This window comes from Gallus gallus, chromosome 7 (genome assembly GCF_016699485.2).
Source record: "Gallus gallus isolate bGalGal1 chromosome 7, bGalGal1.mat.broiler.GRCg7b, whole genome shotgun sequence".
Taxonomy (NCBI): domain Eukaryota; kingdom Metazoa; phylum Chordata; class Aves; order Galliformes; family Phasianidae; genus Gallus; species Gallus gallus.
In genome coordinates this window covers 12,734,686-12,747,821 of record NC_052538.1, presented here as the reverse complement: position 1 = coordinate 12,747,821, position 13,136 = coordinate 12,734,686, and the positions used below count along the sequence as shown (strand labels likewise).

General features: G+C 45.7%; 1 protein-coding gene across 1 annotated transcript in view; it reads left to right on the top strand.

Annotated features, from left to right (window-relative positions):
• Nucleotides 1-626: 626 nt before the first annotated feature.
• The window catches only part of PARD3B (par-3 family cell polarity regulator beta), a 368,137-nt gene continuing 355,627 nt past the window's right edge, over nt 627-13,136 (top strand). The window contains exon 1 of the mRNA XM_015289524.4: nt 627-802. Coding sequence (XP_015145010.3) covers nt 683-802 — 120 coding nt within the window. The 5' untranslated portion in view covers nt 627-682. The remainder of the gene's footprint in view (nt 803-13,136) is intronic.

The window sequence follows — 13,136 nt, the reverse complement described above, 5'->3', positions numbered from 1 at the left end:
CACGGGGTCACGGCTCATCCCTCGTTGGGTCACACAGACCGTCGAGTCCAACTCCCGGCTCTGCACCCAAAACCCAAATTCCACGTCTGCGAGCGTCGTTCAAACGCTGCTTGCAATCGGGGAACTCGGGGCCGTGCCCACCGGTGCAAAATCTAAGCCCCAGCCTGACCCCCGCCACAGCCGCACGCCGTCGCCTCGGATCGGGCCGCGCACCGCGCCCCGTGCCGCAGCCCGCGCCGCCCCGGCCGCGTGCTGTGACCCCGTGCGCGTGCCCGGGCTCGCGCGGCGCTCGCGGCAGCATCCCGAGGGGCGCCGAGACCCCGCCGCCGTTCCCTCACGGCCCGTCGCCGCGCCCCGTCGCCCCGAGCCGAACCCCGCCGCGCCCCCGCCGCGAGGGGCCGCCCCGCCCGGCCCGGCTCGGCCCGCGCCTCCCCGGAGAGAAGCCGGGCGGGGAGGGGCGGGCACAGCGGCCCGCCGCGGCGGAAGGAGGCCGCCGGCCGCGGCCTCGCTCCCGGCGCTGCCCGTGCGCGGCCCCGGGGCACCGCGCGCACCTGCCGGCCCGCCCTCGCCGCGGGGCCGGAGCCACGCACCTGCCGGCGCTCCCGGACCGCACCTGCGCCGCCCCCGGGCCGGGCCGGGCCGCGTTTCTGGCGGGGCCGGCGGGGCATGGCGCGGCGCTGAGATGAAAGTGACCGTGTGCTTCGGGAGGACCGGGATCGTGGTGCCCTGCAAGGACGGGCAGCTCCGCGTGCGGGACCTGACCCAGCAGGCCCTGCAGCGCTACCGCAAGGCCCAGGAGAAGGTGAGCGCGGGGGGCGGGCCGGGGCCGGCGGGCTGCCCGCACGGGAGGCCGGGGGGCCGCGCCTGCCCCCGCGGGGTGCGGCCGGGGCCGTGCGGGCGGCGGGGCGCTGCGGTTGTGCGGGCCGGTGCCCGAGGGCTCGTCGCGTTCCCGCCCTGCGTGTTGACAAACAAACTTGGTTCGGCACAAACGGAACACGCGCCGCTTCCATCGAACCCGTGCGGTCCCGCGCCGGCTGCTCCGCGCGTGCCGCCTGTGTCGGGAGGCGACCGCCGGCGTGTGCGAGGAGTTCTCGGGTTGTGCCGAGGAACAGAAAAATACCCTCCCGTTGCCCCCCCCCGGGCAGAGGCAGGTGCGGGGCTTCCGCGCGGCGCTGGTGGGAGGCCTGGCACTGCGCTCAGGAGCTGCCGGCTGCGCTGCGCTGCGAGCCGTCGTGAGGCCTGGCAGGGCTGCACCCCGCGCCGGGCACTGCGGGCGCCGCTGGGTGCCCCGGGCTGCTTTCTCTTCTGCCTGACGCTGTGTGCTGACCCTAGAGTGGAACTGGGAGCAACGGCCTCGTTCTGCTTTGCAGGTTTATTCTGAGGGAAACTTCTACTGATGCGTTAGATCCATCGCGAGCAGCTGAGCGCAGCTGATAGCGGTCACTGTCTGCGGCGCTTTCAGTGGCCTTTACGTTTACAGCCTGACACGTTTTGTATAAAGGTCTTCCAGTGAATGTGGTGTGTGTGCAATACCTGCCAAGTGCTGGTAGCGTTCTCGTGCTGTTACGGCCAACCGTTGGTGCGATGTGTGCTGAAGTGTGCCTCAGAGCTCTGAGATGGGCCTCTCACCGCTGCTCAGGAATGGGGGTTTATCAGAAACCGCTGTCACAGATGAGGTGAATGTGTAAATTTAAAGTTTGTGTAAGAATGTGTAAGTTTGACTTCAGCCCATGTTTGTGATGGGCCTGCGGTCGGTGTCATGGCCATAGCTGAAAGGTGGCCTAAAAACCTTCAGTATAAATACATCACCACTCGTGTCCCCACAGCCCCACGACCTCTTCTCTTCCTCTTCTTGGTGTTTTGTGTGTGTTTGTTTGTTTTTAAGGAAGGGACAAGAGGATCTCTGCATTTCTAGGTGAGGCCCTGCCTGTTCCAGAAGCCTCAGCAATTCGCATATAGGGGAAAAAGCCCAGCATCTCAAGGGATGTGCAGTGTAACACATCTGAAGGTTTTGTATCCCGTTTATTATTCAGGTGGTAGTTGTAGATGATGGTTCTCATGCTCAGCAGTCATCTGGTACGCCGCATTCAGAGGACGTGAGGTCTGAAGCATCCAGTCTCCTGTGTAGGACAGCCAGAGGCTGCAGTTCACACTTCAGACATCACTGATTCCCTGTTCTGCGTTGTGCATTGGCACAGCAGGCACGGACCCGTGCGGTCAGAAATCACTGGTCGCATTGAGCAGTGGTGGTCCAGAACTTGCAGGAGGACTTGCAGAGTGGGGAGAAGCAGCCTAAGGGCCTGAGCAATACAGAGCCTGTTTTAGTTCAAGTCACTAAAAGTTGGGTGACTTATGTGCTCTCTCTCCCCCTTCCTCACTGGAAGCTTAAGCAGTTTTCTTTTTTGGCAGTGCTTTGATTAATTGCTCTGTGTAGTTTACACGTTTTGCAGTGGAACTAGCCAAAAAGATAAGGAGATCGATTGTTGTCTTATCTCATCAAACATTATCTGGAGTTAGTGCTCTTTGCAGAGGCAAAAATTGGGGTTGGTTTGACAGTTCATGCTCACTCCACAAACGGTTCATCTCATTGCCTTCTGCAGAGTTTCCAGCCGGTGTGACAAGGAAGGATGGGGTATTCTGCCATTTTCTTTTATTCCCAACTCGTTCTACGATTAACTTTTCAAAACTTCATAACTTTCTGTTACTACAGCATAGACTCTCAGAGACCCAGAGAATGGGATTATTTCAGGATAATCGGCTGAGATCAGTTCAGTGGTGTGGGCGCATGAACAGGTTTGTGTGAAAGATAAGTGAAGATTTGTTTTCCTTTTCGACGTATTTAGAATGTTTGGAATGCTTCCTGTGGCAGAATACTGCTGTTGCTGTTGGCACTTGGTGTGCTTTATGTAATTTTTGAGCGTTAACAACTTTTAAAAAACAAAGTGGAAAATGTTATTGTTACAGCGCATGAAGTATTTGGAGAAGGCAGGAAAATGGGTGTAAGGAACATCGGAACATCCCTCGTAGCTGCAGAATGGAAAATGAAGAAGGTAGCTAGGATACAGGCATCGGGAATTTTGTCTTTGTTTTGGTACTGTCAAACGCCCCAGAAATGTGTGTGAGAGGCTTTGTGTTTCAAGGGTTCTTCTGGAAGCAGAATTTTGCTATTACGTTGCAGTCATGCAATGGATTTCTCGTGTCTGGTAAAGGGGAAGATGTGAGATTAGAATATTAATTCACTTATATTGTAAGGTATTTGCATTTCTGTTTGTGATAGACTTACAGTACTCGGCACCTCTTTACACTTACATTGTTGAGACAACAAATGGCCAAGTCTTGCATTTCCATGAGACTTTTGGTAAATAGCTGAGAACTCAGCAAGCAATGGCTTGTTGCAGCCTGCTGGGTTTTCTCAGCAAATTCGGTTCGATTTCTTGGTGAAATTTCATTGTGCAAGCTCACTTGCTGCCATTAACAGAAACAAAATACAGGGCCTTTGTTACAGCTGAAGAACAAAACTGACTATTTTTTGCCGTTACGGATCTTAGCAGTGATTTTTAGAGTACTGTTGTAGTTCTGAACGGGCAAATCTCTGATTCTGGAGAATATAACACTCCGTTGGGACAGTGTCGACTAAGAGAATGTTTGCTCTGGGATTGCATGATGTGAATTGGCTTGGATTTAAGAAAATGTTTTGTTAATCATCTGCTTGTAGATAAGTTTTCAGAGAAGTGCCTCATCTCAGGAGGTAACTGTGTTTCAGTGCAGTGATGTCTGGTGGAATCCGCAAGTTGGGGTCTACTTTTGCTGCTGGGAAGTGTGTGTTCTCAGGCTTCCTGCTGGTAGGTGGATCCAGCAGCATCAGCAATCCCTTGTCAGCCCAGTTCTCTGCTATTTCCAGTAGTTTGGTATTCTATGGTGCCCTGGGGAGCACTTGCTAGCTACCTGTATTTAGGGTTCTTTGCTCAAGTGAGTGCAGTTTCATTGTCTGTGGGCCTCCTGTTGGGAGTGCTGATGTGGTCAAATATTAGTTGGACTGTCTTGTGTGGGCTTGATAAACACTTGTGATGGGCACTGGATGTGTGTTTCCACTGAAGAGGCTGTGCAAAAGCCAGCAGTTGGTTCTGCGGTGGTGCTGGTAACTTCAGTTGGCAGCCAGACCGAATGGGAAGCAGTAATAACAGTGGCTGAGTTGATTTGAGGATGATGTGTTTGTGAGTGGGGGAAGAAATGGTGAGCTGTTTAGGTGGTATTGGCCACCTTCCCAAGTTAGATGGATTGGAGGAGCCGCAGGTTGACTGTCTACATCACATTCTCATTCTTACTTAAAGAAAAAGTAGATCATTCCTTTCCTCCCTAGTCTTGTGTGCCCCACAAGGTGATGGTTTTCTGGGATGATGTACTGCAGTTGTAAATCAGCCAGCAGGCAGACGGAGCTGCAGTTTTCTCCCTGCGGTTCCTCTGAAAACGCTGAGTGGGGGGAGAGGGAGACGGCAATTTGTTTTAGTCAGAACTCCGTGCTTACAAAAATGTTTGCAGAAACGTATTTCTTCAGAAGGTATCAGGTGTTTGTGAGAACCTTCAGGTTTGTCTGCTATTATAGCAAGCTAACAAAGAATACAACTCGACACGCTGCTTTTCCATTACAGTTGTGTGAGGTGATGGCAGCTGACTCATGGCCAGGAAAGGAATCCACGTGAGCAGGCGGGGGAAAGGAAAAGGAAGGAGGCAATTACTTCAAAATATTTTATATAACACCATTATTGACTTAACCGTGCCAGTGATACCTCACTTATACTGGAAATAACTTCAGAGCGGCAGAAGGATGAGTTGTTTATTTTGTATGAGTTGTATCCTTCACTGGTAACTGTCATTGACTGAGCAGGAGATACTGTTGACAAATATATTTTGCTCTTAGCTTTCCGTGGATTCATTGTTGCAGCGTGACCACGTGCTGTGTTTCTGCTGGTCTGCTGGTTTGCCGCTCGGGTTAGGTGGGGCTGTTGAAGTCTTGGAAGGGGACCAGGTGAAAGCCAGGCTAGGAGTTTCTCCAAGTTGGCGTGTGCCTTTGTTTGTGGCCTCAGCAGTCAAAATGGCGGTTTCACAACGCCTTCTGATTAAAGTGGGCTCTTCTCCTACTTTAATTAATAACAGAACAAAACCCTTCCATAGTTTAAGTCAGTTTCACAGTGTGTGTTTTTATGAGCATTTCTTAAGGGATGACTTGACAGGAACCACAATGCTCTTGACCTGGAACTTGCTTTATAAGTTGTTTGTCCTGGGCTGCTAATTTCACTTTGTCCTTTGGATTTTTAAGTTAAGAAATCGCGAGTTTAAGCATGGAAGAATTGGATTGCTATAGCTGTGATCAGTTGGCAAAGATGTAGAAGCTCTGTCCTTTGAGCTGTATAAATACTTAATGCTCTGAGCAGCGTGCTGTAGGCTTATTGCTGAATACCTGCCACACATTGATCATGTTGCTCCATGCATGAGTGTTATATATAGGCTTTGGGAGGGGGAGCTGTATATGAGCTGCTGCTGGTGGCTTTCTATTTGTCCCATAGTTAATTAAATTTATAAGGTGATTCTGAACCACTGAGAGTTAAAAGTGGCAGTGTTTTTTTATCGATTCTGCAAAAAAAAAAAAAAAAAAAAAAAAAAAAAGGTTGTAGTCTGCTTCTGTACTGCTTCATAGCTACTAGTGTTGTAGTGTTGATGTAATGAGTTTTTGGTAGATTTCCAATCTCCTTTTCTCTTTTGAACAGGTGTTTATAATCCAAACAAAAACTGCTGTTGGACTGAAAGTCAGACTTGTCATACAAAACGTCTTATAAGACTCTGTGTACTTATGTAACTTGAAAAATAAGTTGTTGGATGCCTTTGGGTTTTTTTTGTTTTGTTTTGTTTTTTAAGAAGCAGACTGCTGCCAGTAACTTGTGCTTTTGGCTGAGCATAAAGTTAGCTGATGTTAATTTGTCTGAGGGCAGAAGCTCTGCTAAAGGGTAGAGCTGGGTAAAACTAGTGGAAATTCGGTAGGCAAAATGAGAGTAATTCCTCCTGGAAATAGTGCAGGTCAGACATCAATCTGTGTGATAACACAGAGCTTTCATTTTTGTCTCCCAGATGGGATTTATCACGTTCTGAGTACTATCAGTTGTTATCGCTTGAGAGACGGCAAAGATTTTGCACTAAGTGGGCGTTAAAGCAGCTGTGGATGGAAGCCATTGAAGTTCTCAGTAGTGGCTGATTCCTGGTGCTCCTTGCCCATATGTGCACAAGCTCTGAGTAGTCTTGTAGGGAAGTGAAGAAGAAATTCAACCCCCAAACAGCGTTTTTCATATCTTTATTTCCAGCTGGGGAAGTACCATGCAGTATGACAGTTTTGATGTTAGAAAAAATTCCTTCTGGCATGGGATGGTACTGAGAGATGCTTTTGCTTGCTGCATAAAATCCCACTTCAGTGTGTTTCTAAGTACTGGGATATGGAGGGTTGTATTCTGTTGGTATTTTCTTGAAAACCTGAAGTTTTTGTCTTTTAATGGATGCAGTTCTTGTCTTTGGGTTATGCTGTGTGACTGCTTTCCTCCTTAGCTGCTCCGTATGGTAAGTCAGTTGGATTGCGCCATACCGAGCCATCTCGCATCCTGCTACTGAAGCAGCAGATTTCCTCCCCCAGTGAGCGTGACATTCTTTAGGCTCTCCTAATGACGCTAATGTCATAACTGCAGCATTCCTAGGCATGAAGACCTATTGCTTCATTACTGAAAACTCCCTCCAGCCCCATATTAAGATGCCTGTGTTCCATCTTTCATGGCTGTGCTGGTGCTGAAGGGCTCGAGGAGTTTGTATTGTTGAGAACAGATTCTGCTTTGTGATTTTTGTATTTCACTCTTGAATTTTGGTTAAGCATAAGGATATACCTACTGTATGTTGGGCACCGGCTGACCAGATGAGACAGGCTCGTGGGAATCACTTGTTGACAGAGGCAAGCTTCAAATACCGCTGACCAGGCCGTGCCCTAAAAACACTGTTAAACTGAAGATGCTACTTCTTGTGCAAATCTTAACGAACTGACACATTGCAAGACCTTTGGGGAAGGACTGTGCAGTATGATATGTAGTACCTCCCTTAATGAAAGTTTGCTCCTCATACGTTGTTGTGGTAATTCTCTAATACTTACCAGTAATTTATGCCTTGTGCAGTTTTACTTCAAAATCTTCCATGTACAGCAAACTTTCTTCTATACAAAATTCCTAAATGCACCAGATAGGACTTCTTTGGATCAGTAGCCTTACATTAAAGAAGAAATATGTAAGACTTGTTTCTGTAAGTGGTTATTTCTTAGGCGTAGTGATTTTGCTATAGATACCTCCATTAAGTGAACCACTGCAATATTTCAATGTCATCAAAGTTTGCCTTACTATCTAGTGCAAATGTGTAATTTCTGCGCCACCAGTATCTGCACGAGGAGCACACATCTTTGCTTTGTTGTGGCAGGTGCAGTGGCCCTGCTCCAGTGCTCACATTTGCTCCTGGTGATAGTCCTGCACTGGGAGGTTCAGGCACGTTGTCCTCTGGGTTGGTGGGTGTGTGCTGGCAGCAGCTGCTGCTACAGCGAAGCCTCTTTGCTGCTCTTCTTCATTGATTATTCTGCTGTGAAAAAGAACACCACAGAGTTCTTGAATGAAGCCCCTTCTTCCAGGCTGTAATAAAGATCCTTTTGATATGAGTGGCAGATAGGCAGGAAGATGAATGACTGCTGTCCAGCAGAGGCTGGTACATGGCATTGCAGGGTTCGTGCGATGGGTGGAGGTGAGCAGCTGGATGGCTGGACTTCCTTTTTTTTCTGCTTTAGGATTCCCCTTTAAAGATGATACAGCAGGTTTTTTTTGTTTGTTTGTTTTGTTTTGTTTTGTTTGGCTCCCTGAAGTCTCCAAAGGGCTTACATTGGAAAAGGAAGTCACTGACTGTTTAAGCCCACAGGAAAGAGAGATGAAGACATTATTCCATCAGTCAGATGTGAACTCTTCTTGAAAACGCAGTTTAACTCCAAACCACTCATCTTGAGCTAAAAAGTTGTTAACTCTAATAATGATTTTTGCTAACGTATAATTTTTTCCTAATAAAATAAATGCCAGTTGGTTGTCAACAATCTATTGGATCATTTTTACAAGCTTTTTTTTTTTTTTTTTAATTTTTCTGACTTTAGGAAATATTTGGTCTATTTTAGCCTGCCAAAAATATGGCTTACTTTGCTTTGACTGATTAACTTCAGCTGTTTTTTCTTTGGGATACTCACTGTGCTGAGATTTTTTTTGCAGAAATTGTCTTTGTATCCTCCTCTAGATCCAACCCTCAGCTTCCAGTTCTGCAGGGCAGGTTCCAGCAGTATGCTGATGTCAGATTCTTTATCAGCATATTTCCCAGAAGTTGGGTGCTGCATTCGTTCAGTCAGCCTGTTTCTATTGGTTCCCTTATCTAAGAAATATTACAGCGTTTTTTAGCTGATATTGGCATCTTGGCTGTCTTCGTTTGCTTCTGGTACCTCAACCTGTTCTTTGGCCAAAGAATGGAAGATTAGAAAAGAACTGAATCTACCCAGGTTTACATGAGAAAGACTTGCTGAGATGTTTAGGGACTAAAGGGAGTTAATGTCCTCAGCTCCTCCAGAATGATGCTCAGACAAAAAAAAAAAAAAAAAAAAAAACTAGCTGCTGCCAATTCACAATTAATTTTCCTCTGCTGCTTGTACCAAATGTGCTCTGAACAACTGTTTAAAGAGTTTCTGGCATTGTAATGTGCAAAAAGAAAACTCCTTAAAGAGCTGGAAATCTGAAATGGTTACACGAGACAAGAAGAAGAAGAAAGGAATGTTCATTGATGTGTTGACATTGTGCTCGGAGACCAACGTTGGTGCAACACGGTTGTGAGGCATGGTTTGCTTATGTGTCTGTGGAAAAAGGTAGGGGGAAAGGTAGTGGGAGTGGAAACCTAGCAGTATGGATGGTCAGTGACAACTCTTTGTGTTAGGCAAGAAGATTAGCACTTGAAAACCCAATGAAGTGTTCTGTATTAATGTTTTCGGGAGCAATTGTTTGGGTAACTTGACCTGAAGGACTCCAATAGGAACTGCTCCACTAGCTTTCCAAATAGCAAAAGTGAGAATTAATTTTTGCTCAAAATACCCAGCATAGCTCAGAAATGCTTGAAAGAACACTCACAGCCTGTGCATTTCAAGTACATTGCTTCTGAGTCTTTTTTCCCTGTACAATTACTGTGGCATTCAATCCTTTATTTATTTATTTATTTATTTATGTCTATGTTTGAACCTGCCAGAAGAGCAAAATGAGTCAGAACTGTTACTCTTTTCATTTGCTTCCACCTGAAGCAAGGTGAGTGAGATGGGAGTGCGCCAGTGTCATCCCTCTAACCCACGAGTCAGGAAAAATGGTGGGTTTGGACCATTTTGAGGAAGTAGTTGCAGCAAGGCAGAAACTGGAGGGTGTAGGTAATTTGCTTTTGTATATATGGTGCACTTTTTTTTTCTCTTTAATTACTCCCTTCAGACAGCATCAAAAAATGTAGCACTAAAGTTGGACTGTGTCTTCCTTCTTGTTGTCTGGGGCTCTGCTATCTTGCAAGGTGCTTCTTACTGTTTTCCTCCAGCAACTTTTAACTCTGCTGTTTAACTCAGAGTATAGACTGAATACCCACTTTGGTTATATAAATTTTAATACAGCGTGAATTTTGCAGTTGTTGGCAGTGTATGCTTGTCTGGAAGAATGCCATATTTTCACACTGTCATAGTTTTATTAAATACCTGGTATTTAAAGAGATGAGAATGGCAGTAGGTAGGTCTGTTTGGATAACTTCAGATGTTTCAAATGTAACATACATCTGGCAGTATGCGCACATTGTTTAGCTTGGTATGACAGAACCATCTTTTGAATTCAGAGGAAGTGGAGAAGTCTGGCTTATTGTTCATATTGCAGTTTATTAATGGCTATAGATATGAAAAGAGCATCTCGCTAAATGGAAGTCTCGCTCAACCTCTGACTCTTGTCTTAAAGGTTTGAGAATAGACAATATGAAAAAATCCCAGCTTCTTTCCAGATGGCTGAATGCTTGATGTGTCTTTATGTTTAGCTGTCATTCAAATGTGAATGCTGTGGTGATTATAAGTGTCTTCCATTTTTCTGGTTTGAAATGAACCCTTTTATTCATTGTGTGCTTACAGATTAACTGTTTGGCTTATCAGTGGGGATTTCAGAGCAATAAAACCCAAGTTGATAGTATAGCAGAATCCAGGATGTAGTGTTGGTAGCTGCCTTGAGAGCACAGGTCTCAGCTCCACGTAACGTGTTGCATACAGTCATTTTGAAAGAGGCTGTAGCGAACTATTGGCATTCTTTAAGTGTTGTTTCAGAACTGAAACTTCTCATGCACTGTAAAGGGGGAAGAATGAGCACAGAGAAGGAATTTATTTAAACTGGGAAGGAAAATAAAAACAAGATTTTGTTAAGCTGTGAATGCGAAGTATAATTCTTACATATTGCTTTTAGACAAGTGTAGTTTAATATTCAAAGATGCAGACTACAATTTGATGATTTAATTGTTATACTGTTGTAGACTTGCTGAAGACAAATGAATTTTCAGGGTTTCGTTGTTTTTGTAGTTTTTATGTTTTGGAGCCTAACTTTGTTAAGGGAATATATGGTGTAAAAGAGACTTCTGATAATGCAGCCAGAACTGTTGCAGGTTCTATAGATGGCCAAATCATTAATCGTAAGTGACCAATACACCAGCAAATTCTGATGTTATTGGGTTATTTGGTTTTCTTTTCCCTTTAACGGACAATGACTATTTCCTTACCTGCTAGCCTCTTTTAAATGAGAGTTGACTGCTTTGTTGCATGTGTCGTTCCTTTTTTCAAGGCTCTGGTGTGTAGCAATAAAACTACCACTTAGCAGAAGTAGGTCCAATTACTTTGCTGTAAAGCCTTCACACCTAACAGTGAACACAGCACATTGTGGCTGAACCTGTCGGTCGTGGGCTCTCTACCAGTGCCTGAATGTGAGCTGGGAAAATGTGATATAATAGTCCCCGTTAATGAGAAGGTGTTGTTACACTGCAAGTACTGCTGGCAGTGCTTTGTGATAAAGTATTCCTATCACTTGGTCAGCTTTGAGCATTTTTGTGAAATAAAAATGCCTACGTTATGTTCTGTTTGCTGTAGACTCTTCGTGTAGATTTTCATTAAATTTCTCAGGGAAATGTAATTTTGCAGATGCTTGAGAATGGTATATGTGGAGTTAGGGCTCCTTAACTGTATTCACGTACACTGAAAGAATGAGCAAGTTAGCTGGTGGGAAAGTACATCGGGCTGACCTGTCTGAATGATGAATGGCATCAAACTGCAAATAAAAGAAGGCTGTGATGGTGTGTCTCTGTACTGTTGTAATGTATATGCAAATAGAACATTTATTCAACTTTCATACTGACTGTTGTGTGAAGTTTCTCCTTGTAGGGCTGTGCTGGACTGTAACTGTGAAAGGAATGCTGCTAGGTGCACATCCCTCTTTCCAGATCTGGAAAGACCACCCTGCTCAGGAGACTGGAGGAAGCTGCCCCTCATCAGTGACTGGCATGCGTGCCATTCTTCATGTTTGAGCAGAAAGTGTTTTCATTAGTGTAGAAGAGCTCTTCTCTATCCTTGTAAATCTCCAAAACCTTTCCATCCCTACTGCTTTGTGATTCTGTTTCCCTGAAGGTATTTGGAGGAGAGGGAGGAAGGATGCCTTTTTGCACTTCCTCTTAAGGGAGGGGAAAACCCTTTTGCACACCAGCGGTATTGAGTTTCTATGACAGAATGAATAACCTCATTCTCTTCTTTGTCATCTTTGAACTAGCCAATATCCACTTCATTTTTATGGCATAAGGTTTTGATGAAGTATTAATTCTGGGATGTTCTGTATTTCAGTCAAGTGAAACTGGAAGTTGACCTCAAGAAATAGCGGATTATCTTTGGGTTTTGCCCGACTCCGACACTTACTTCTGCCAATGCACTTAAGAGGTCATTTGGTCTATTCACAGCGTGTATTTTCTGCATCCAAATGCCGGAACCAGTACAGCTGACTAATCTTTATGGAATTTGGCAGTGCTTGCCAGCTCTTTGTGCCTTGAGAATGTTCTTAACTCCGTCGTTTTTGTGGCTGAGAAGTACAGCCTGGTTAATTTAATATTTCATGTGAGAACCAACTGCCATGTATCAGCTTCATCTGGTCCAGACCTTGCTCCAACACCTGGGTAGCTGAGGATGCTTTATTTTTGTCCCAGCACAACTTGTTCTAAGTTCATCTCTTATTCCCATTCCCTTCTTTTTTCTTTCTGTGGTAATGAAGTGATGAACTTCTGCCTCAAAGGCACTCAGCTTGCATCTCCAAATACTTACAATGCTTTTGGTTTTGAAACCTACCCTGGGTGTCTTAGCACGTTCCCAGCACCAGGATCTAAATTTGGCCCTAATGGCTGTGTTTTTGGGGCATGAAGGTGAGTCAGGCCCTAGACCGTGCTCCCCAGTGCCTTCCTTATGCAGGGGTTAGGGATGCAGAGCTGCCCTGCTGCTTTCTGTGAAGTCCTTGCATAAGTTTGGAAGAAAAAAAAAAATCCTCTCTCTCAAAAAAGAATGTGTTATGTCTCTCCACATGGAATTAAGGATATACTTCTGTAATTTACTGCTGGCTTTTTCCCTTACTTGAGCTTTGTCTAAAGCTCAGTGTATATGATACGGTGTTAGAGGATGTAATCATACCTGATCTGTATTGTCTCACTGGCATTTGTATTCTGTGCTGTGGGGTTTGGAGTCTGCTGTTACTCAGTCACACATTTGGAACGCTGAGGGCTCCTGATAAGCGGTCCTGGGGCAGCTGCAAATGCATTAATCACTTCAACAAAGGAAAGCCAAACAGTTGTAAATAAAATAATCTCAGATAGTATCTAGATGCAGAACTGAAGTGGTGTCTGCTCTCTTTGTAGCTGCTGAGCACTTCATCAGTTTTTGCTCAGGATCTGACATATTTCAGTGTAGAGTTAGCAACAAGCTGAGCTGCATGAATTTACAGCCAGCTCTGAGGTTT